Source organism: Microcaecilia unicolor, chromosome 4 (assembly GCF_901765095.1).
Source record: "Microcaecilia unicolor chromosome 4, aMicUni1.1, whole genome shotgun sequence".
Classification (NCBI taxonomy): Eukaryota; Metazoa; Chordata; class Amphibia; order Gymnophiona; family Siphonopidae; genus Microcaecilia; species Microcaecilia unicolor.
Genome location: NC_044034.1, coordinates 39,571,641 through 39,596,301, shown reverse-complemented (window position 1 = coordinate 39,596,301; position 24,661 = coordinate 39,571,641). Strand labels below are relative to the sequence as shown.

Below are 24,661 nucleotides of genomic sequence, written 5' to 3'. Positions count from 1 at the left end.
TGTTAAGCCCATATTTTAGTGCATTTTAGTAAAAGGGCCCCTAACATGTAGTTAGATTTCTTTTTCTTTTTTTTTTTTTCATCATGGATCCAGCTTAATCCTATAATATTTCTAAGAAGCAAGATGTAGTTAATTATTTTTTTTTAATTTCCTCATATGTTGCCTTCACATCTGCTTCTTGTACCTCAGTTTGAGAATGTATTATTTTCTTATTCCTGAGTTTATTGTGAAAAATTTAGGGATCCTTTTTTTAAGCCGTGGTAAAAAGTGCTCTTAGTATGCCCTTGTGTGGGTTTTTCCACGTACTAAGGCCATGCATTGTTGCCATTAGCATGCTGTCGTTAAAATAATTACTGACATCTGTTTTCTAAGCAGCAAAGGCTCATGTGGTAATCCTGCGCTAACCAGTTAGTGCACATTAATGTAGCCATACTAAGGGGCCCTTTTACAAAGGCACGAAAGGGCCTATGCGTGTGCAGCACACATCAAAATTGCATTACCGCCCGGCTAGCGCGTGCACCTGGTGGTAATTCTGAGTTTGGCGCTCACTGAAAACCAGCGATAGAAAATAATTTTCTATTTTCTACTGTGGGGGCGTTCCCAGCGATAATCGGCAGTTGGCATGTGCTAGACGGGTAACACGTGAGCCCTTACCGCTAAATCAATGGATGGCGTTAAGGGCTCAGGCCATAAATAGACGCACACTGGTTTTAATTTTGCCTCACGTCCATTTCCTGCCCCCCCCTTTTTCCAGACGCGGTGGAGAAATGGTCCAGGGCGCGTCCAAAACACGTGCCCACACTACCGCACGCCACATTTTGGTTTGCCTTTCTAAAAGGACCCCTCCCGCTGATTAGTGCAGGAACACCTACTCCCTGCCCCCCTGACATGCCCCCTCCAATCAAAAGTTTAAAAAATATTTTTTAGCATGCACCAATTTGGAACTTATTGCAAGACACCTGAGTCCATCCTAAGGTAAGTCATTTTAAGCCATGGTATGTGCACAGTAGCGTTTGTCGCAGTTTAGTAAAAAGGCCCCTTAATAAATATAAAATAATTTTAAAAGAACAAATAAATAGAATGAGAAAGAACATATGCAACTGGAAAATTAGGTGTACAACATTAACCTCTCTGTTTACAAAGCCGAACTAGCTTTGTAAATGGGGAGGGGGGAGGGGTAACAATTGCTTTTATTCATGTTTTCTGCAGCATTGCTTGTGGTAATGCAAATTGTTTACACCATAAGGGTATAACATTTATGGGTTCCTACACACATTCTAATGTTTATTAGTGTTATGTCATTTTGCACTGAATTTTTATGATATATGTATTTATTGACTTATTTATTTATTCAGCTGGTACTGATTCTGATGGATTATTATGTTAATTTTAGTATTATTTGCTTTTCAATTATATGATTTTGTCTTATTTATACATTGGGTTTGTTTGTTTTAACAGTACGTTTTAGCCTCTGAAGCAGCCCTCGCCAGGCAAAACATGGCCATGCCAGGCGTTCCTTTTTAACTAATTGACTTGTTTATAAAGTCTCCTGTTTTCTAACCATCGTGTCTGCCTCTACGTCTTCATTCCTTCGGAACTTGCAGACATGATGGTTAGAAAACAGGAGACCTTAGGCAGTGACTTTTCTATCTGTAATAATTGCTTATGGGTATTTCTAAAAAAACAGACTGCAATTATTACAGATGGAAACGTCACAGCCTATTCTGGGACTGAGCAACAAGGAAAACAACTACCAATTGTACGGTTAACAGATGGCTCCAGGTCATGGAAGAAAGTCTGGGTTTTACTTCATTAAATTCAATTGAGGTAGATCCAGCACTGGCTCGATCTGTCTTCCATGACGTGGATCCATCTGGTAACCCTAACCAGTTGGGATCTTACATAGTAACATAGTAAATGACGGCAGATAAAGACCTGAACGGTCCATCCAGTCTGCCCAACAAGATAAAACTCATTTTACATGGTATGCGATACTTTATATGTATATCCAGGGGCGTATCTGCGTGGGGCCACAGGGGCCTGGGCCCCCGCAGATTTCGCCCTGGACCCCCCTACCACAGACCCTCTCCACCTCCCCCTCCCTCCCGCCCGCCCGCCACCAACCCATCGCCGATCTTTGCTGGCGGGGGACCCCAAGCCCCCGCCAGCCGAAGTCCTCTCTTCCGTGCAGGATGCAAGTTTCAACGCTTCCTGTTCTTCTGAGTCTGACGTCCTGCACGTACAACGTGCAGAACGTCAGACTCAGAATTTGGAATTCAGTCTGACGTCCTACGCGTTGTACGTGCAGGACGTCAGACTCAGAAGAACAGGAAGCGTTGAAACTTGCAGCGGCGCAGCCTGCATGGAAGAGAAGACCTCGGCTGGCGGCGGGTTGGGGTCCCCTGCCAGCAAAGGTAAGTGACAGCAGCGGGGGAGGGTGTCATTGGTGGCGAGGGGGGGGGGGGGTCCGGAAATGGCGGGGGGGGGGGATCTGTGGCGCCGGGGGGGGGGCTAAAATGTGCCCCCTCCCTCTGGCTCTGGCCCCCCCTACCGCCCGAGTCCAGATACGCCCCTGTGTATATCTGAGTTTGATTTGTCCCTGCCTTTCTCAGGGCACAGACCATAGAAGTCCGCCCTGCACCGGTTTTATTCTCCAAATACCGGCGTCCCCACCCAATGTCTGCTAAGATTCCATAGATCCATTCCTTCTAAACAGGTTTCTTTTGTGTTTATCCCACGCATGTTTGAATTCCATTACCGTTTTCATCTCCACCACCTATCCACCACCCTCTCCGTGAAAAAATACTTCCTGACGTTACTCCTGAGTCTGCCCCCCTTCAACCTCAATTCATGTCCTCTAGTTCTACCACCTTCCCGTCTCCGGAAAAGGTTCTTATGCGGATTAATACCTTTCAAATATTTGAACGTCTGTATCATGTCACCTCTGTTTCTCCTTTCCTCCAAGGTGTACATGTTCAGGTTGGCAAGTCTCTCCTTGTACGGTTTGCAACGCAAATCCCATATCATTTTCGCAGCTTTTCTTTGCACTGCTTCCAGTCTTTTTACATCTTTAGCCAGATATGGCCTCCAAAACTGAACACAATACTCCAATACACAATCTTCTGCATATTTTCCTGATAACCCTCACTAGTCGCTATCAGAGACCAGAAACTGGGCTTGATGGAGCTTTGGGCTGACCCAGCATGACTTTTATATCCTTTTCTTTTTTTCTGATCTCTGGATGAGGTCAAATATAAATAGTTTCTCAACTTATGTGACTGAGGCTACTTGTTTTAAAGGGTAAGAGAGAAAATTTAGCTCTAAGAATTCCAATTTCACAATTCAGAAATTACACCGAGATGGTTCACAAAGCTGTTTCCCCAGCATTTTGTGTCATAGAATGATTTGCTTCTAATGTTATGTTATCAAAATGGGCAATAACAGAAGGAAATAGATTTGATTTGCTAGTTCTACACAGGGATTATTCATTAACATCAGAAAGTTCTGCCAGACAACATCAATTGAGCACCTGTTGTTTAGTTTTTCAGTCTGTATCAATCCATTCCAGAGGCCCAAAACAGGATCAGGTGAAGACAGTAGTTGATTTAAAATGTCAGCCTTGAAAGATGATATACAGGTTCAAACTTAAAGGGTAATTTTGAATAACCCCTGCGCTTTACAGCGTACGTGGGTACTTTAACCTCACATATATTATAGCCAGTTTTAAAAAAGAAACCACCAGTGTTATCAACTCGGGCATTCGGCACACACTCAGAGGTATCAACCAGGGTTGCCAGGTGGAAAATTTTTTTCCCACCCAAACGAGCCCAAATCCAGCCCAAAACCCGCCCAAAGTCAAACCCCGCCCCTGACACCCCCACCCCTGCGTCATCACCCCCGTCCCCGCCGTCATCAACCCGCCCCGCCGTCATCAACCCCGCCCCCGCCTCCCCATCATTGGCCCCGCCCAAAACGTTACTAACCCCGTCCAAAACGTCACTAACCCCGCCCCCCGCGGCCGAAAAAAACGCTTAAAAAACCGCCCAAAAGACCCAAAACAAGCCAAAAAAACCGCAACCCGCTGCCGCGGCGGGTCACGGAAAACCGCCCAATTGGGCGGTAAAACCTGGTATCAACCCCCTTCTCCTGCCTCCAAATTCAAAAGGACTTCCTGTGCAGTTCGAATTCCTCTCTCCTCCTCCCTTGCTCCTCCCCTTCTTTCCTGCCCCCTCCCCTTGCTACCCCTTGTTTCCCTCCAACTACTACCTCTGCTCTCTAGCTGGCCCTCCCTGTACCCTCCCTCACACTTCTGTCTTCGCTGGCCTTCAGCCCGGTTGTGGTCGGCCCCCCCTTTAATGGGTGTGCCTGGTTCTTTCCCTAAAATCAGCTATATACCCTGTACATGCTATATGTGGGGGCTATAGGAATGCACAACCCCTCCCCCCAAAAAATATATTTTTTTCTGTTGTTTTATTTATTTATTTATTTATTTTTCATTCCAGAATGGCTGTCTTCAAATCTAAGCTAAAAGCCCACTTTTTGATGCTGCTTTTAAGTCCTCTTACTCACTTGTTCAGTAACCATGTTTTATCATCCCCACCTTAGTAATTCCATTATCTCTTATTTGTCCTGTTTGTCTGTCCTAATTAGATTGTAAGCTCTGTCAAGCAGGGACTGTATCTTTACGTAAAGTGTACAACACTGCATACGTCTAGTAGTGCTATAGAAATGATTAGTAGTAGTAGTAGAATTATCCCCAGATTCTTTATATGATGCTCAGATTTGCGTACCTAAATTTGGGTGCATGCAAATTAACTGCATAACGAGCCCTTAATTACCAATAATTCAATGCTAATGACCAGTTATTGATGTTAATTGGCACCGCTTAGGATTTGCACATGCATCTGGATGCACACTATTCTATAAGGCACGACACCTAACTCATATAGCGCATAACTCAAAAGGGGGCATAGCCGTGGGCAAGGCAGGGCATTCTCAAAAGTTGCGTTGCATACAGGCCCTTTTACTAAGTTGGGCTAACAAGTGGTCTGTGCTAGCGTAGGCGCGTGAAATTGGCACGTGCTGGGCCATTTTTTTACTGCGGCAGGTAAAAAGGTCTTTTTTTAAATGGGGTGGTAAATGGCCCTATGCTAATATTAAAAGTAGCACATGGCTATTTACTCCCTGACCCCTTACCGCCACCTATTTACATGGTGGTAAGGACTCATGTGCTACTCATACTGTAATCGGACAGCACGCAGCAATGTGGCCATGTTGCTGATTACCACTGGGAACACCCCCCCCCCCCCTTCACGGTAGAAAATAGAAAGATAGGAATTAACAGCGGACACCCATGCTACCCCAGCAGTAGTGTTGAGTTGGTACACGTTACTTGGCTGGTACACTTCTGCTCAGTGTGCTGCGGCGGCTAAGAAGGTGCACAGAATGTTGAGTATTATTAGGAAAAGGATGGAAAACAAACATGAGGATGTTATAATGCCGTTGTATCGCTCCGTGGTGAGACCGCACCTCGAGTATTGTGTTCAGTTCTGGTCGCCGCACCTCAAAAAAGATATAAAGGAATTGGAGAAGGTGCAGAGTAGGGTGACGGAAATGGTAAAAGGGATGGGAGGACTTCCCTACGAGGAAAGGCTAAGACGGTTAGGGCTCTTCAGCTTGGATAAGAGGCGGCTGAGGGGTGATATGATAGAAGTCTACAAGATAATGAGCGGAGTAGAGCAGACAGGCGTGAAGCGTTTGTTTACACTTTCTAACAATAACAGATCAAGGGGACATAAGATGAAGCTAGAATGTTGTAGATTTAAAACAAATAGGAGAAAGATTTTCTTTATTCAGCGCGTAGTTAGACTTTGGAACTCGTTGCCGGACAATTTAGTGACAGCAGTTGGCCTTGCTGAGTTTAAAGGGGGTTTGGACAGATTCCTGAAGGAAAAGTCCATTGAACATTATTAATTTAAATTTTTGTTTTGTTTTGGGGGTTTTGCCAGGTTCTTGAGGCCTGGATTAGCCACTGTCAGAGACAGGATGCTGGGCTTGATGGACCCTTGGTCTTTTCCCAGAATGGCGGTGCTTATGTACTTATGTACTAACCTAACTGTAGGTGACTACAATTAGGCCTGTTATTAGCAGGCTTAAATAATGTTTCCTAACTTAGGTGCACTAAAGCCTTATTCTGTATCAACACGCATAAAATCTGGGAACGTTCCCCCTAACCATGCCCCCAAATTGTTATGTATGATACGATTTAGGAACATACCATTATAGAATTGAATATGTGTGTTAATCTTAGTTATTGCCAATTATTTATTTATTTAATTAGATTTGTACCCCGCACTTTTCCACTCATAGCAGGTTCAATGCAGCTTACATATTATATACAGGTACTTATTTGTATCTGGGGCAATGGAGGGTTAAGTGTCTTGCCCAGAGTCACAAGGAGCTGCCTGTGCCTGCAGAGGGAATCGAACCCAGTTCCCCAGGACCAAAGTCCACCACTCTAACCACTAGGCCACTCCTCCACACAATTAATGCTGATAATTGGTTGTTAATTGCCAATTATCGGCGCCGATTACCTTGATACATTAAGTTTTCTGCACAATATGGCCAAATTAGCACGCATAACTTTAGGCGCCAGAATTTGGCCCGTAGTGCACATTCTTTAAGAAAAGTGTGTGCTATTATTAGAGAATGAGATTTCATCACAAATGACAGCCCAACCCTAGGGGGTCTTTTACTAAAGCTTAGCTCGACTTAGCTGCAGCAGGCAGGGCCGGTCTTAGCAAGTGCGGGGCCCTATGCAGATCCTAGCCCCGCCTACCTTAGCCCTGCCCCACCCTAGCTCCGCCCCCACCCTAGCTGCACCCCATTGATAAGATTATTCCATTTTTAGAACATTTTTTTATTTACGAAATTTCAAATAAAGACAAATGAAGCTAAACTTGTACAAAAAAACCTGATTGAAATAATAAGCACAATGCTATCATGAAACCTCCCCTCCCCAGAAATTATTCAGTTCAAGTCCACTACAATTAGTAGCGGGCCGAAGCTGGAGGTGGATGCCGCGCCGGTGGTGGCGGCGGAGTGGCCGAGCCACGGGAATGGGGATCATCTCAGGCGACTAAGGCGAGCAACGGCGGAGGTCGGAGCGGAGGCACGAGCGAGGCAGATTTGAGGTGCTGCGCGGGGCCCCCTTAGGCGCGGGGCCCTATGCAGTCGCCTTGGTCGCCTCTGCCTAAGACCAGCCCTGGCAGCAGGACCCATAGGAATAAAATAGGCCCTGCTGCAGATACCTCGAGCTAAGCTTTAGTAAAAGACCCATTCTAGTGGGGTGTCGAGTGAGGGCAAAATAGCACATGAATATCTCACAATGGAATGTTTGCATTCTAAGGGGCCCTATTACCAAGCTGTGGGACAAAAGGGGCCCTGCGCTAGCAGTGGAGGCCGTTTTTCCCATGCACCAGGGCCGTTTTTTCTGCAGCCAGTAAAAAAATGGCCATGCGGTGAGATAAAACTTACCATGTGGCCATGCGGCAGGGAGCCCTTACCGCCACCCACTGAGGTGGCGATAAGGGCTCCCGCGGTAACCGGGTGACACACGGTGATGTCCGATTACCACCAAGTTATTGCCACACAAGTAATTTCCAGGGGTTTTCTTTATCCCCTGGAACTGGTGCATGCTCAGATTGGGACTACCACCACCAGAGGCATTGGGCTGGCGGTAGTCCCGGAAGAGCGAGTGGTTACCGCCGCTCTGTAAAAGGGCCCCTAAGCATGCCCCTGAGGACAGGGTTTTTTTTAAACCAAAATTAAATATACACACCGAGGAAATCGATGCGTACTTCCAGCCAGGTAGAGGAGGGCCATGTTTAGTCAGGCCAGTTGAACTGGGTAAATGGCTTTGAAAATGATCCTACTGGACAAGAATATAGTGGACTGGAAGAATGTTAATGCTTTAAAAACTTTACTGATCACAAGTACATAAGTGTTGCCATACTGGGTCAGACCGAAGGTCCATCAAGCCCAGTAACCTGTTTCCAACAGTGGCCAATCCAGGTCACAAGTACCTGGCAAGATCCCAGAACAGTACAATACATTCTATGCTGCTTATCCCAGAAATAAGCAGTGGATTTTCCCAAGTCCATTTTATGGATTTTTCTTCTAGGAAGCTAGCCAAGTCTTTTTAAAACCCTGCTAAGCTGACTGCTTCTACCACATTCTCTGGCAACGAATTCCAGAGTTTATTTACACGTCAAGTGAAGAAATATTTTCTCCAATTTGTTTTAAATTTACTACTTTGTAGCTTCATCATGTGCCCCCTATTCCTAGCATTTTTGGAAAGAGTACACAAGCGATTCACATCTACCCATTCCACTCCACTCAGTATTTTATATACCTCTATCATATCTCCCCTCAGCCGTCTTTTCTTCATCGAGCTGGTTTCCTGTGCATGAAGATGTTGCACCTAGATGTAATGTTCTTCTGCTTATCTTATTTAAACAGATGCCTTCAACTAGTTTTAGCCTTTACTCATGAGACTGAATCAGGATTTGTTTCAGCAGTTTTTTTTCCCTACCACTTTAGTATAACTGCCATTATTTGTAAGCATCTAATCAACAGTATTCAATCTGAGAATGCACCATGAATAATTAAATAGATTTAATCAGCTATATCCAAACAAGAGTTCATCCTTGGACTGTAGACAAATCTTTTGTATTATTGTTTTTATTACTATTTCGCCTGGCTTAATCAGAACCAGTTCCTTCAGGGGTTAGAATACCATTAATCTTCATACAAAAGTTTTTTTTTACTCCTGTATTGATGTAACTTCATTAGTTGCCAGTTCAGGCTTGTGTTGAATTTAGGGGGTTTGCCTAGTTTTTAATTTATTTTTGTTGTATTTGTACCCCGCGCTTTCCCACTCATGGCAGGCTCAATGCGGCTTACATGGGGCAATGGAGGGTTAAGTGACTTGCCCAGAGTCACAAGGAGCTGCCTGTGCCTGAAGTGGGAATTGAACTCAGTTCCTCAATTCCCCAGGACCAGAGTCCACCACCCTAACCACTAGGCCACTCCTCCACTGTTGCTACTATTTGAGATTCTACATGGAATGTTGCTAGTGGAATAGCAACATTCCATGTAGAATCTCCAATAGTAGCAACATTCCATGTAGAATCTCCAATACTATCTATTTTATTTTTGTTACATTTGTATCCCGCGCTTTCCCACTCATGGCAGGCTCAATGCGGCTTACATGGGGCAATGGAGGGTTAAGTGACTTGCCCAGAGTCACAAGGAGCTGCCTGTGCCTGAAGTGGGAATCAAACTCAGTTCCTCAGGACCAAAGTCCACCACCCTAACCACTAGGCCACTCATGTAAGGTCAAGCTGTGGGCTATTTGACTTGTTCCATAAGATTACTGATATCTAACTGAATTTATCATTCTTGGCACCCCGACATAATAGACCATACAAAAAAAAAAACGACAAAAAAACCCCAACAAAACAACCCAAGACAAAATAGACTCTTAAACTGGATTACGTTTTCAAGCAGATTTATGATTCTCACTAGATACCAAGTGTGGATAGTGAAGTCAAGCCATAGGCAGGTGCCAGGACTTTCAAGAGACAAGCCATGGACTTTCTCAGTAATTTATGGCTCCTCCACTTCTTTGTACCCTTCAAATTCGTACCATTCAAAAATAAATCTATTTCATCAGGCCCTTTTGTCGGGAGTCTATTTTGTCAGGGACTTTTATGTCGGGAACTTTTTTTGTCTGGTTTCTTTTGACCAGGTGCCATCATTCTTACTTAAATACCCTTCAACTAGGGGTGTATGGTTTAAGCACATATTAGATGGTTCTTTTTTCATATCAGGCTGTAAAAATTTGGAACAGTTTGCCTTTAAACATTAGACAACACCCTTCTTGCTTGTCATTTCACAGACACCTTGAGACTCTCTTATTTTATAAATAGTTTGCCCGATATTCAAAAGTGTTTAACCAGGCAGGAGAGGCTCCTGCCTGCTTAAAACCCATTGAGCAACCCGAGCAGATGATTTTCACTGGCACTTGTGACTGGTTAGTGCTGCTAAATATTGCTACTAACCAGCCATCTCCTAACCGGTTAGGTTAGGGGTGGGCTGGGGGAAGAGTGTCTGAGGTTGTTTGTGCAGCGCTGCGTATGCCTTGTAGCGCTATAGAAATGCTAAATAGTAGTAGTGTGGGCGAAGTACTACTACTACTACTTATCACTTCTATAGCACTTATAGATATACGTAGCGCTGTACACTGGACATGAAGAGAGAGTTCCTTCTCGACAGAGCTCACAATCCAATTAGGACAGACAGAACAAATAAGAGATAAGAGAATTACTAAGGTGGGAATGATAAAACATGGGTACCGAATAAGTGAATAGGTGTTACGAGTTAAAAACAGCCTCTAAAAGTTGGGCTTTTAGTCTAGATTTGAAGGCGACCAAAGATGGAGCTTGACGTACAGGCTCAGGAAGTCTATTCCAGGCATATGATGCAGAGTTCAATGTAGATGTTGGTTTTAGGTTCTCCATCTAGTTCACAGGGTGTTTCATCGAGGATTGTTCTCTCTATCTTTTGACTCTCACAATTCCTTATACTCATTCATGGTCTCTTTGTTCTCTTCTCTCTCTAATAAATTAGTTCTTCCTTCAACAAAAAAATGCACATTATGAAACCACCTGTCGATCGGCTTGCTTTTTTCTTGGCTCCGAATGGAACTGTCTTTTGTCAAATTTTAATCCCTTCTCAAAGCTCACTTTTTTTGAGCTGGCATTTGGCTCTTAACTACCAAAACCCAGTTGACCTGCTTGACATCTTCTATATGGAATGAGAAGTAACTGTTATCGTTCTTAATTTTGATTTTATCGTTTTAGTAGCCTTGCTGTTGTTGCTGTATGGTTGCTTTTTCTGTCCTATCCAGATTTTGGCATTCTTTTCTGATGTCTTGTTTGATTTTTAGTATTGTGAAACCACTTAGACACAATTTTTATTTTTTGGAATTTTGGCAGGTTATCAAATACTTGATATATATAAACATGCCCGTTCTCTGCTCCTGATATGTGCCTTCCCAAAAAATATAGAGCCTGATATTCAGCTGGCGGCGGGCAGCACTTCTGCTGTCTGCCGCCAGCGTTAAACTCGGATATTCAATGCCAGACTGTTTCCGGCAACTGACATTGAATATCCAGGGATTTTTTAACCACTAAAAAGGTAACTGGTTAAACCAGTTAACATTTTACTGGTTAAAGATAGACCTGCTATTTATGTTGCCTATTGTAACCCATGAACATAGCCGGTTAAGCGCAGAATATATGCGCCTAACTGGTTATATCACACAATATTGCCGGTTGGAGGCTAGTCATGGGCATTTAGCGGGAGATAACTAGTTATCTCCCGCTAAATGTGTGAGGTTAGGTGCCAATATACTATTTATTTATTTATTTGTTACATTTATACCCCACATCATTTTCCCACCTATTTGCAGGCTCAGTGTGGCTTGCATGGTACCGTAAAGGCATTCGCCAGTCGGTTGATAACAAATACAAGGTTGAATTGTGGTCGAATGAGGTGGGTGTGTGTCAGGCACCGTGAAGGTCGAAGGGAATGAGGATTGTATATTGTCCAGTACGATCATTGGTTGTGCTGTGTTGCTGGGTGTGGGGATTAAAAAAACAAACTTCTGATAGTGGTGGATATTTAATCGGTCAGTTGCTGTGTCTGGCTGGGGGGATAATAATTACCACATGCTTAGTGCGAGCATATGGTCAGACTAATGCAGAATGCTTTAACATGTCCAGCATTAGACCATTTTTGTTGTGTTAGCACCTAACAAAGCTTAGTAAAAAGGCCTATCATTATTATTACTACTATGGTATTTTGGCTGTGCCCAACAGGTCCAGCCCAAGGCAAGATACCGCCTGAGATGGAGCTTACATGCCACCCACCCCCTGCCGAGATGCCGCCCCCCCCCCCCCCCCACAGCGCTTTACCTGGTTACAGTGACTTTCTATGCCCAGCAGCGATTCCCATATGCTGCCTTGCCACTGCCGGCACCCGCCTTTTCCCTTTACTGTGGCTGCCTGAGCAAAACAGGAAGTTACTTTAGGCGGCTGCAGTAAAGGGAAGAAGTGAGTGCCAGCAGCGGCAGGGCAGCGTATGGGAATCGCTGCCACTGCTGGGCTTAGAAAGTCACCTTTATTCCAGGTAAAATGGTTCAGCCCCCCCCCCCACGAGATGCCGCTCCTAAAGAGCGCTGCCTGAGTCCCACTCCTCAGGTGGCCTAATGGTCGGGCTGCCCCTGGTGCCCAACCCTAATTTCTCCCAAAGATGCTTGACTTAAGTCACTGATTTGGAAGCTGGCGCCTCTGCTGGTATAATATTTCAGATATCATCTACCAATTTATTTTAAAAATACTTCCTCACATTCCCCCTGAACCTTACACTTTACAACCTTATGTAGTGAAGCTGGAAAGAACAGTGCGTCACTTTTTATTTTAAAGCTTATTTGTCATCAAAATGAGTGTATTGATAAAATATAATTTCTGCCAAACCAAATGTAAGCAATTTCCATTTATTATATGCCATTGTATATTTTCCCTCAGGAAACTATGGAGAAAGTGGAATGGAAGCGTTCAAGGATATGTCGACTAAGGATGGAATCTGCATTGCTCATTCCTACAAGATTTACAGCAATGCTGGAGACCAAAGCTTTGACAAGCTCGTGAAGAAGCTAAAAAGCCACCTTCCAAAGGCCAGGGTAGTCGTTTGCTTCTGTGAGGGGATGACGGTGAGGGGGCTGCTAAAGGCCATGAGACGCCAGTCCCTGGCTGGGGAGCTTCTGCTACTGGGGAGGTGAGCAATCATTACAATCACATCTTTCCTTTAGAAGCATTAGCACAGCAGAGCTGACCATTTTTTTTTCATAAGTGGGCACAATTGTTCTACTATTAATATTTGTATTTACTTCTCTTCCACCATGCGGTTTGGAAGAATATGGAAACCAATTTCATATTAGTTTTACGAACCATAGTGAAATATTTTCAGTCAAGATAACAAAAGGTCAATTTCCTAAATGCATGTCTCCATTTACTTGCTATCCCCCAAATGCTATAAAACTCCCTGAAAATTGCACGCACAATTCTAGGCGCGCCCAATTTGCGTGTGCAATGTCATCGAATAATTAGCTAATTAGCACCAATAACTGGCTTGTTAACAACCAATTATTGGCACTAATTAGATTTAATTGAACTATATGTGTATAAATTTAGGTGTGGGATCTGCATAAAATGGGGGAACAGAAATGTGAGGGTCATGAGTGGAACAGGGTGTTCCTAACATTTACCCACATTGTTAAAGAATGAGGGGGTTACACGCCTAATTGATTTACATATATTTGCACCACATTTCAGGTGGTGCAAATGTCCATGCCTAAAGCTATCTGCGATTCCCGGGTGTAAGTGCTATTCTATAATCCATGCCTAACTTTAAGCATACTTTATAGAATGGCACTTTTTTGCTTTCTTGGGCTCCGCTGCACACTGAGCAGAGGATTTCAACATATCATCAACTATGGCACAAATTCTGTATCGGTAATTTCCCTTTCCTTTTACCTAACTTAGGCCCAGATGCTCAGAAGCAAATGTGGGCACTAGAGGCCATTAGCGCCAGAATTGCGCCAACATTTACTATGTCATTGCTAACAACAGCCCGTCCTTAATATTCACTTCACTCTGGGGTGAATAGACCAGGGGCGTAGCCAGACCTCATGGTGGGAGGGAGGCAGACCTCATGGTGGGAGGGGCCAGAGCCCGAGGTGGGGGGCGCATTTTAGTCTGCTGCCCCCACCTCCTCACTCCCACCACCTCACCTCTCCCCCATCGCACCCCACAGCAGCAAATACCTTTGCTGGCCGGGTCTCCCAACCCCCGCCAGCCGAAGCCTTCTTCAGCACCGGTCTCTGGCGCCGCCGCATTCACTGCCCTGCTCTTCCTTCCTCCTGACGTCCTGTCCACACTCCTTTAAGTGAAACTGAGCATGCTCAGTTTCACTTAAAGGAACATGCAGGACGTCAGGAGGAAGAAAGAGCACAAGGCAGGGAACACGGTGCGCCGGAGACTGATGCTAAAGAAGGCTTCAGCTGGCAGGGGTTGGGGACCACAGCCAGCAAAACCAGGGGCCCGGATGAAATTTTGGGGGCCCAGGCCCCCGTGGCCCCACCTAGCTATGCCACTGGAATAGACCAAGCCCTCTTCTAAATCAAGTTCTGAACAGGTAATGTTCCTTTTCTGGCTAAGTGCAGATGCATATTTTCCTAAAGATAGGTAATTAAATCAGTGGCGTACCTTGGTTAGCTGCCACCCGGGTGGGTCACCACTGCGCCCCCTCCCGACATATCACCCCCTACCCCCTCCTCCGAAGCGCATCATCCTCACCATCTGGGGGTGCATGTGTGTAACAGTCGCGTTGCTGTCGGCTCCGCCAGTCCCCTGTCCCGGAACAGGAAGTAATGTCAGAGGGGGGCAGGGAACCGGTGGAGCCGACAGCTGTGCATTTGCTCCATGCACCCCCTTCCTGCCTGCACTCAGGGCGGACCGCCCCCTCCGCCCTGCCCTTGGTACACTAGAGGATTAAATATAGCTGGTTATCTTATTCAACAGGACTTTGAATACTGACCTGTGTATATTTAAATACCATTTTCTCCTTTTCCGTTAATATAAAATGATATCTGTTTGGGAAAAAAATAAAAACTGTATTATGTCATCATAATTTAATACCATTTAATAACTGACCAAACAGCAAAGTAAATATTACAAATGAAAATGCAATGTGTGCTTATAGATACTGTTCTGGACAAAGGGTTGCAATAAGGGTGATAAAAGGGATTGAACACATCTCTCTTATAACAGAAAGCTAAACAGATTAAGGCATTTCATTAAAAAAAATTGACAAAGGGGACGTGATTGAAGTTTATAAAATCATGTGTGGTATGGAATGGTTAAATAGGGAACAGCTATTTAACTTTTCAACCAACATTAAAACAAGAGAACATTTGAAACGAACAACTAGTAGATTGAAAACAAATCATAGAAAGTATGTTTTCACGTGGAGAAGGTAGTCAGGGGACTAGCACAGCAGGATTCAAACAGGTTTGGACAAGTTCCTGGAGGAAAAATCCTGAAAACATTTATTCATCAGGTAGACTTAGAAAAGCCATTGCTCATCCCTGGAAATGAGCTATGAAAAATGTCATCTTCTTTTTGAGATTTTCAAGGCACTTGTGACCTGAACTGGCCACTGTCAGAGACAAGATATTGGACTCAGTGGACCTTGCTTTGAATCATTATGACTTATCTTATAGGAAGATAAATATGATGGAGAAGATTTTTCTTTAATCATTGTGGTCTTTACCAGTGAAGGTTTTTTTTCCTGTAATTAATTCACTTTCTTGTCTCACTTTTCTGCTAATTAAGACAAACTGCAGTCACAGTTTTCACACAACCAGCAATAAGGAAGCTCACATTTGTTTGATCGGCTAGTAACAGGAACTTGATTTGCCTTTTATTATTTATTTTACAATTATTTATCTTGCACTAATCCAGTAGCAACTTGTTGAATAGCTTACAGGAATCAAACATGAATGCAATACATCTAATGTGAAACAAAGTGATGGCTAACAATATAAATGACTGATCTAGACAAGGACAAATTTCCCTGAGAAGAACAGGGCAGTAATCCTCCAGGGTCAGAGAGAGAGAGAGAGAGAAAAATATTGAAACGCTAATGCAAAAAAAAAAAAAAAAAAAATATATATATATATATATATATACATATATATATACAGGAAGTACCGCCGAGATACCGCAGCAGCCCGGCGGTACTTCCCACCTCTAGCACGCCGTCATTTCCGGCACTACAAAAATTCATTTATTTTTGTAGCGCCAGAGTGTACCTGGAGGTAACTGGGCAGTGCTGTGCGCTGCTCGATTACCACCAGTTTAACGAGAGAGTCTTTACCGCCACCTCAATGGGTGGAGGTAAGGGCTCCCCCCCCCCCCAAAATGGCCACGTGGCAAGTGCTTTACTTGCCACCCAGACATTTCCTGTAGGAAAGCGAGACTTCCCTTTCACCAGCTGCGGTAAAAGGGGGCCTCGGCGCATGTGCAAAACACGTGCTGACGCCAACACTGGCCCCCTTTTCCCGCAGCTTGGTAAAAGGGGCCCTTGGTCTGGTATCCTGGCTCTGCTAGCTGCATGCAAAAGGAAATTGTGGAAGTGTTTAAGAAACAATGTATGTCTAGGCCCTTCCAGGTTCTAGTGATCATGTTCCAGGGATAAACTGAAGCTAGGATGACAAACTGGACTATTGTCTTCTAATGTCTTGAGAGATACAATTTGACTCCACAACATTTTGTAATAAAACGTTCCAAGAGTATGAAGAAGTATTTCCTTTTGTTTTAAACTGACTACCAAATGGTTTTGCAAATGGAAAAGCCAGACTTAAGGATTGGACAAACAAGTGCAAAATATCTGCATGGTTATTTTCACAAATGTGAAATAGCATCATCTTTTGAATAAGGTATTTGTGAAGAAACAGTGTGTTTTAAGCCTGTAAAATGTATTGGATATTTTTCTGTCTTAACTATGTCTGAACTGTATTTCTCCTGTTTGGCCAGCAGATGGTGCATGTTTATGCTTAAAGCTGTTACAGAGAACTGACTTCTCTTTCTTTTATTTAGCACACAGATAATAGGAAGTGCCAGTAGTGATGTAACCAGTTTTTATTTGAAACGTGACTTTTCTGGGCTCTCATTGGTCTGGAGTTTTGAAATTGCCCAGCAGATGCTGGCTGTTGTTTCAGTTTCAGCCTGGGAGAAGGAGAGAGAGATCTCTTTTGCTGAAGCTCTGTAAACAGATATATGCCCTGATCTCTCTATGTACTTTCTAGGAAGTATGCAAGTGTTTAGTGTTATGATTGATCCTTATTTCAGTTACCTGTTATTGTTTGCCAATTGAACTATTTTGTTCCACTGTTCAATATTTTTTTAAGAGAATAAACATAATTGTTTGTTCACACTGTTTGTCTGGACTGATAAAGAATCCTGGTATGTGTATTGGGTGTGTGAGTGCTTTCTGGGATCTGTGGGACCACTGGGTGTGTGGCTCCAGTAACCTAGAAATCACTGGGGATAATTGGAGAGTGGGAGACTCACCTAGAGGCAGTTGTGACCCAGTCAGTGGGAGGAGGGTGCTAGTGTAGAGCACAAGTGTCAGGTGTAGATGGGCCTGAGCTGTGCTGGGGATAGACTCTCTAAGTGACTGCGGGGTAACCCCAGGTAGATGGTTAGGCATATTGTGACAATATTCATATTCATCAATAACTCACAGAGGAAAATAGGCATTGAGCAACTGAGAACTAAAGTATATCCAACTGTTGTCTGATTCCTAAGACTAGTTGCAAAAATGCTATGGATATGCACCATCCTTAGGGGTGTTTTTACTAAACTGCAGTAAGCTTAAAAGGGCTTATCGCAGGACACGCTTAGATGTCCCATGGTAATTTTCTGTGTGCACATACCACGTGCCTGGACCAATATACTCATATCACCCCTCTCCTCAAGTCACTTCACTGGCTTCCGATCAGGTACCGCATACAGTTCAAGCTTCTCCTACTAACCTACAAATGCACTCGATCTGCAGCCCCTCCTTACCTCTCTACCCTCATCTCCCCTTACGCTCCTACCCGTAACCTCCGCTCACAGAGCAAATCCCTCCTCTCAGTACTCTTCTCCACCACCGCCAACTCCAGGCTTCGCCCTTTCTGCCTCGCCTCACCCCATGCTTGGAATAAACTCCCTGAGCCCATACGCCAGGCCCCCTCCCTGCCCATCTTCAAATCCTTGCTCAAAGCCCACCTCTTCAATGTCGCTTTCGGCACCTAACCATCATACCTCTATTCAGGAAATCTTGACTGCCCCAACTTGACATTTCGTCCTTTAGATTGTAAGCTCCTTTGAGCAGGGACTGTCCTTCTTTGTTAAACTGTAAGCGCTGCGTAACCCTAGTAGCGCTCTAGAAATGTTAAGTAGTAGTAATTTTCTGTGTGCACATACCACGTGCTAAAAAACGTATATTTTTCTCAGAGGGGGCATGTCAGAGGGGTGGAGAGTGGGCATTTGTACGCCGATGCACTAACTGATTACTTCGTGATTAGCGAGTGAGCCCTTATTGCCTACAAAACAGGTGGCGGTAAGGGCTCATGGCAACATTAGCGCATGTCCATTAATGTCAAATCTTGGAAATCAGCCATTTTCTGGCTGCAGAAAGGAATGACCTTAATATGTAGGAAAGACTTGCATAAGGCAGTGGCATAGCTACGTGGGGCCACGGGGGCCTGGGCCCCCGTAGATTTGGCCATGGACCCCCCTGCCGATGACCCTGTTGACCCCCCTCCCGCCGCCAACCCTCCCCCGCCGCTGTCGCCGTGGGCTACCTTTGCTGGCGGGGGACCCCAACCTCCGCCAGCCGAGGTCCTCTTCTTCCGGCGCAAGACTTTGTCAGATTCAGAAACAGAACAAAGCCTTGCGCCGGAAGAAGAGGACCTCGGCTGGCGGGAATTGGTGTCCCCCGCCAGCAAAGGTAGGCGACGGAGGCGGCGGGGGAGGGTTGGTGGCGGGAGGGGGGGTCGAGAGGGTCGTCAGCACGGGGGGGGTCAAAGTTGGTGGTGGCGGTGGCAGGGGGGAGGTCGGCAGTGGCGAGGGGGTCGGCGGCGCCAGGGAAGGGCTAAAATGTGCCCCCTCACCTCGGGCTCTGGACCCCCCTCCCGCCGAAATCTGGCTACGGCCCTGGCATAAGGGTCTACTAAGGCGATTTTATTCTGCACCTTTGTAAAAGAATCCCTAAGAAAGTAAGCCTAATACTGCAGAGTCATAAATGTAGTTTGAAAGGACAGAGCAGGAATGACATTGCTGTTATATAAAAACGTGTTTTCAAGGGTTTCAAAAGATACTTAGCAGAGCCTAGACTTTCTTTGATTACATAGGCATGCAGCTGTCATTTTCCATAATGTACATCATTACAGTCTCAGTAGAAGGCACTTGTCCTTGAACAAAAATGTAACTTCTCCGTAGTTCTGATCCATCTGTGCTTATCACTTAAAGCAACATCTTTTGTTAGATAGGAAACAGTGTAGATGGCACTGATGAACGTACAGAAATATGTTCATAAAAACAAAATAGCTGAGATCTGAGTGTGTTTCAAGAAAATAATGGTGTATTAATTGTGTTGATTTAAATAACTTAATTTCCGGTTAGTTGTCGTGGTTACACTGTGGCAAAATACTAGTGGTTTTTTTTTTATATCGCTGAAATAATCTGTGTGTAAAATTGATTTAGCAAGTACAGAACTGCATCCCACACATAAGCTTTTATCTGTTCTGAATTTCTCTCATTCATTTGGAAGCTCTTTCTGTATATGAGTCATGGGTAGGAGGGGAGGGGGTACCAGCTTAGGGAGGTCCAATTTAATATTTCTTCATGAAGAGATGCATTCATCCTCCTCTCACTTTCTACTACACTGATCAATCAGGAAGTGAGTTTATGATGGAGGAGGGTAATCTGGGGGATGCATTTATTTATTTATTTATTGGGATTTATTAACTGCCTTTATGAAGATATTCATCCAAGGTGGTGTACAGTAGGTACAGTTTAATATCAAACTTACAATTTTGTTAACGGCATAACAATAGTAAAATGGACAAGTATAAATATAAATACAATAAACGAGTTAAACTTGAAAACAGAAAATTTGAAACCTAGTAATAGGCCTACCAGTGGAGGAGTAGCCTAGTGGTTAGTGCAGTGGACTTTGATCCTGGGGAACTGAGTTCAATTCCTACTGCAGCTCCTTGTGACTCTGGGCAAGTCACTTAACCCTCCATTGCCCCTGGTACAAAATAAGTACCTGAATATATGTAAACCGCTTTGAATGTAGTTGCATAAACCTCAGAAAGGCAGTATATCAAGTCCCATTTCCAGTTCCCTATTTGAGATTCAACATGGAATGTTGCTGTTGCTACTATTTGAGATTCTGGAATGTTGCTACTATTTGAGATTCTACATGGAATGTTGCTATTCCACTAGCAACATTCCGTGTAGAAGCCTGCCCTTGCAGATCAGCAACGCGGCCACGCAGGCTTCTGTTTCTGTGAGTCTGACATCCTCCATTGCCCCTGGTACAAAATAAGTACCTGAATATATGTAAACCGCTTTGAATGAAGTTGCAAAAACCTCAGAAAGGCAGTATATCAAGTTCCATTTCCCTTTCCCCTTACCATGAAACAGGTTCAAAAACTATGCACATTTAACAGCACTGAAATTCAAATAACAGAGATATAATACAATGGTGATGGAATATCTAATAAGCACACAATTAGAGCATTCAAATAACATTGCTATGATCCTAATGCTTTTCTACAATACTGCTTACCATACAGCTGACAAGATGGGTGGTACAGAGTCAGTTGGGATAAATAAATGGTTGGCCAAAATAAAGGCAAGTTCTTTGTACATTTAATCAAGATTTAAGGAACCGGTCTATTACAGTGGGTGTTGCAAGCTAGCCCAGGTGCAGAATGGGTGTATAGCCAATCACCCTATGTCTTAAAGTCTTGCGAGAAGAGCCAGGCTTTTACTTGCTTCCTGAAGTAAAGGTAGTCTTGAGTTACATGCAGCCCCTCTGGGAGTAAATTCCAGAGTGTGGGGGCTACTCCTGAGAAGGCTAAGCTGGCGGGTATCACATCCTACAATTTCCTTTGATGAGGGGAAAGATGATGATGCTCCTTGAGGTCTCAAAGGTGCGTAAAGAGTTAACTTATTCTTTAAGTACTCTGGACCTTTTGTCTGAGGGCCTTGAAAATCAAACATAGAGCTTTAAATTTAGCCCTGTAAGGCTGAATTGAGAAGACAGAAGGGGATCAGGCCGCATGTATAGGTAACTGAGTAATTGCAAGGCTGCTGAAGGAATGAGACCCTGTGTTAAAATGTCATGACACCACAGATAAATACATTAAATTAGGAAATGATAAAACAAGAGGAAAAAAATAAAGACTATAGATGTAAGAATAGGGATACTTGAACAGGCAGAAGAAAAGAAAAGAAAGATCTTGATATGAAGAGAATCCAGTCCCAACAGGAGGTTATGATTAAAGATTTGACTTCATTAAGAAGAAAGACTGAGTCTCTTGAGAATACAGTTAGAAGTAACAATTTACGATTGTTGAATTTTCCTAGACAGATTACTAAACCCCCTCGGGAAATGTTGAAAAAATATATAATAGAGATTTTTAGGAGTAAAAGAGGAAGTGAACAAAAAACTGAAGTACAAGAACAACCACTGAATGTCACTGAATTGCTTGAATTAACAGATTCTGAAGATGTGATTCCTACAACTTTGATAGTAACATTGGCACTGGCACCAGATAAACAATGGTTAATGTCCATGTACTTCAAGAATAAAGATAAAACATTTCTTGGTCAGAAAATTCAAATCTTTCCCGACATCTCCAGAGATACGCAAAAGCGTCGGAAATCATTTCTTTTAATGAAACCAGCTGTAATTCAACTGGGTGCAATGTTTTACTTGCGATACCCATGCAAGTGTGTGGTGAGATACCAATCAAACAAATATGTATTTTTTGACCCGGCTCAATTAACAGCATTTCTCACCTCAAAGCAAAATAGGGGATCTTAGAACATCTTTACCCTTGAATTATAGTTAAACACTGTTCAATGCTGGCTGTTACCATTTGTTGCTTTATCATTGATAATTTTTGTTATAATATATATTCCATTTCTTAACATCTTGCCCTAAAAAAAGTGGACTTGAGCAAGAAATTTCAGTACTTTTCCTGTTTTTTTTTTTGTTTTCCTCAAATATGTTGAAATGTATTGCTTTACAAACAAGTGTATTGCTTGATTTAAATGTTAAAATCTTAAAAATAAAATTAAAAAAAAAATGTCATGACTCGGGTTACCATTAAAAATACTAGAAGTTAAGTAGGCAATGGAGATCCTGTGTGCGGAGTTCAGGCATCCTAGATAGTTGGGCTCTAAGCTACACAGCACCCAACACACTTTTGAAGGTAAAAATTTAGGCCCTGATATTTGGGTCGCAGCTCATTGGACCCAGTCAGTGATTTTTCAGCAACATTATGTAGATAATGCCCCTGAATATCATAGCTGGCGGGCGGCCCAAGGCAATCTACCACCTGAGGCAGGGATGAGATGGCGCCCCCCTCCCAGTCCAACATCTTTCCACACTGTCTCTGCCAACTCCCCCCTCCAGTCACAGTCTGGCATCTCCCCCCTCTCTTCTTCCTTTCTTCCTTACTCCCTCAACCCCCCCTCCCTGAGCCTACCTTTTTTTTTGTTGTTGCTTTCAAAAGTCAGAGACGACAGCGATCCCTATATGCTGCCCAGCCGTCAGCACCTGCATCTTCTCTATACTGCGGCCTACCTTTGAGGAAACAGGAAGTTACATTAGAGAGGCAGCCTGCATAGGCGCCCCGTATAAGAGGCTTGGGGAGGCTAAGCCTCCCCAGCCCAATCGTCGACTTCCGCTTGTGGTGCAGTCCACCCTCCCGCCCCGCGCATTTTTATCTTTTATTTCCGTGGCAGCAACGTCAATGAAGAAAAAGACTACAGGCTCGCCGCCAGCTTCTCCCTTCTCTCTGCACACAGTGTCCCGCTCTCGCGGAAACAGGAAATGCATCACCGCAGAAGGCGGGACACTGTGTGCAGAGAGAAGGGAGAAGCTGGTGGCGAGCCTGTAGTCTTTTTCTTCATTGACGTTGCTGCCACGGAGCGTATGGAGGTAAGCTCCGCCCCCTTTAGCCTCCCCAAACAGTTGGGCTGCTGACCGTCTATGGCAGCCTGCAATACAGAGGAAACACCAGTGCTGTCAGAAGGGCAGCTTATGGGAATCGCTGCCACTGCTGACTTCTGTAAAACAAAAAAGAAGGTAGCCTGGGGAGGGGAGTTGAGGAAGGAAGGGGGAAAGATGCCACTTCATCTCAGTTGGCCTAATGGTTGGGCCACCACTGACTATATGGGTAGTGCTGGGTCAGTCCATGGGTAAAGCTAAGGTGGAACTGGATAACTTAAGTTGACTGTCCTATACCTGGATACTCACTGCCAATATCTGTGTACAGCCTGGCAGTGAATAACCAGGTATAAATTAAACTGCCGTGATCAGCATTTGAAGTCAATTTTGCCCACGGTGTTTAAATATTGGGTGGAGAGTGTTTAATAACAGGCTGCAAATGGCAATTGTGGTATTTTTTCACAATTTCTAGGATAGGCATACTTGCAGAAGGTAATATTAATGGAATCAAAAATAAATTCTTCATGCCACTGTCTTCACCCCCAGGATTGCCCATTTTCCCCATATAGAAAAGTACCAGTACTACTGATATCCACTAACTCAAGGGGAATTTACTGAAAATTGCCCTCATACTGGTGACATAAATTAATTTAGTTATAGCGACAGACAGAGACACCAACATTTCAAAATGATTGAGCATGCCAATTACCACTCCCTGGACACAATAAAGGATGCTGAGCAAGTTGTAAATAGGAATAACAAGCATTGTTTGAAATGTCTGTATGCAAATGCCAGAAGTCAAAGAAACAAGATGGGAGAGTTAGAATATATTGCACAAAATGAAAAGATGGATATAATAGGCATCTGTGAGACCTGATAGAAGGAAGATAACCAATGGTAAACTGTCATATCAGGGTACAAATTATATCGCAGTGATAAGGTGGATCAAATTGGTGGAGGGGTAGTATTTGTATGTTAAGGAGGGCCTTGAATCGAATAGACTAAAAATTCTGCAGGACACAAAACACATCTTGGAATCCCTATGGATAGAAATTCCATGTCTAAAGGGGAAAAAGAAAGTGATAGGAGTGTACTACCGTCCACCTGGCCAGGATGAACAGATAGATGCATAAATGTTATCAGATATTAGGGACGCTAACAATCTGGGTAACGCAATAATATTGAGTGATTTTAATTACCCGATACTTACTGGATAAATGTAATATCAGGGCATGCTAGGGCGGAAAAATTCCTTGATGAAATCTAGGATTGCTTTATGGATCAGCTGGTTCAGGAACCAAAAAGAGGGGGAACAATTCTAGACCTAATCCTTAGTCGTGCACATGAACTGATGCAGGAGGTAATAGTGCTTGGGTTACTTGATAACAGTGATTATTATATATGATCAGATTTGATATAATCTCTGGAGTAAATACACACAGGAAATCCAATACATTAGCATTTAACTTTCTAAAAGTAGAATATGGTCAAAAGTTTTCCTCGGGCTTGGATGCTATTCAAAAAGCCCAGACCAGATATATTCCATGTATTAAAAAAGGAGAGAAGAAGGCCAAACAACAGCTGGCATGGTTAAAAAGTGAGGTGAAGGAAACTATTAGAGCTAAAAGAAAATCCTACAGAAAATGGAAGAAGAATCTGACTGAAAATAACAGGAAACAGCATAATGAATGGCAAATCAAATGCAAAGTGCTGATAAGGAAGGCAAAGAGAG

The 24,661-nt window shown here is 43.7% G+C and overlaps 1 protein-coding gene across 2 annotated transcripts in view; it reads left to right on the top strand.

Annotated features, from left to right (window-relative positions):
• The window catches only part of GRM5 (glutamate metabotropic receptor 5), a 580,379-nt gene that overhangs the window by 235,366 nt on the left and 320,352 nt on the right, over window positions 1-24,661 (top strand). For both annotated transcript variants that reach the window (XM_030200161.1, XM_030200160.1), the window contains exon 2: window positions 12,654-12,903. In XM_030200161.1, coding sequence (XP_030056021.1) covers window positions 12,654-12,903 — 250 coding nt within the window. The remainder of the gene's footprint in view (window positions 1-12,653; window positions 12,904-24,661) is intronic.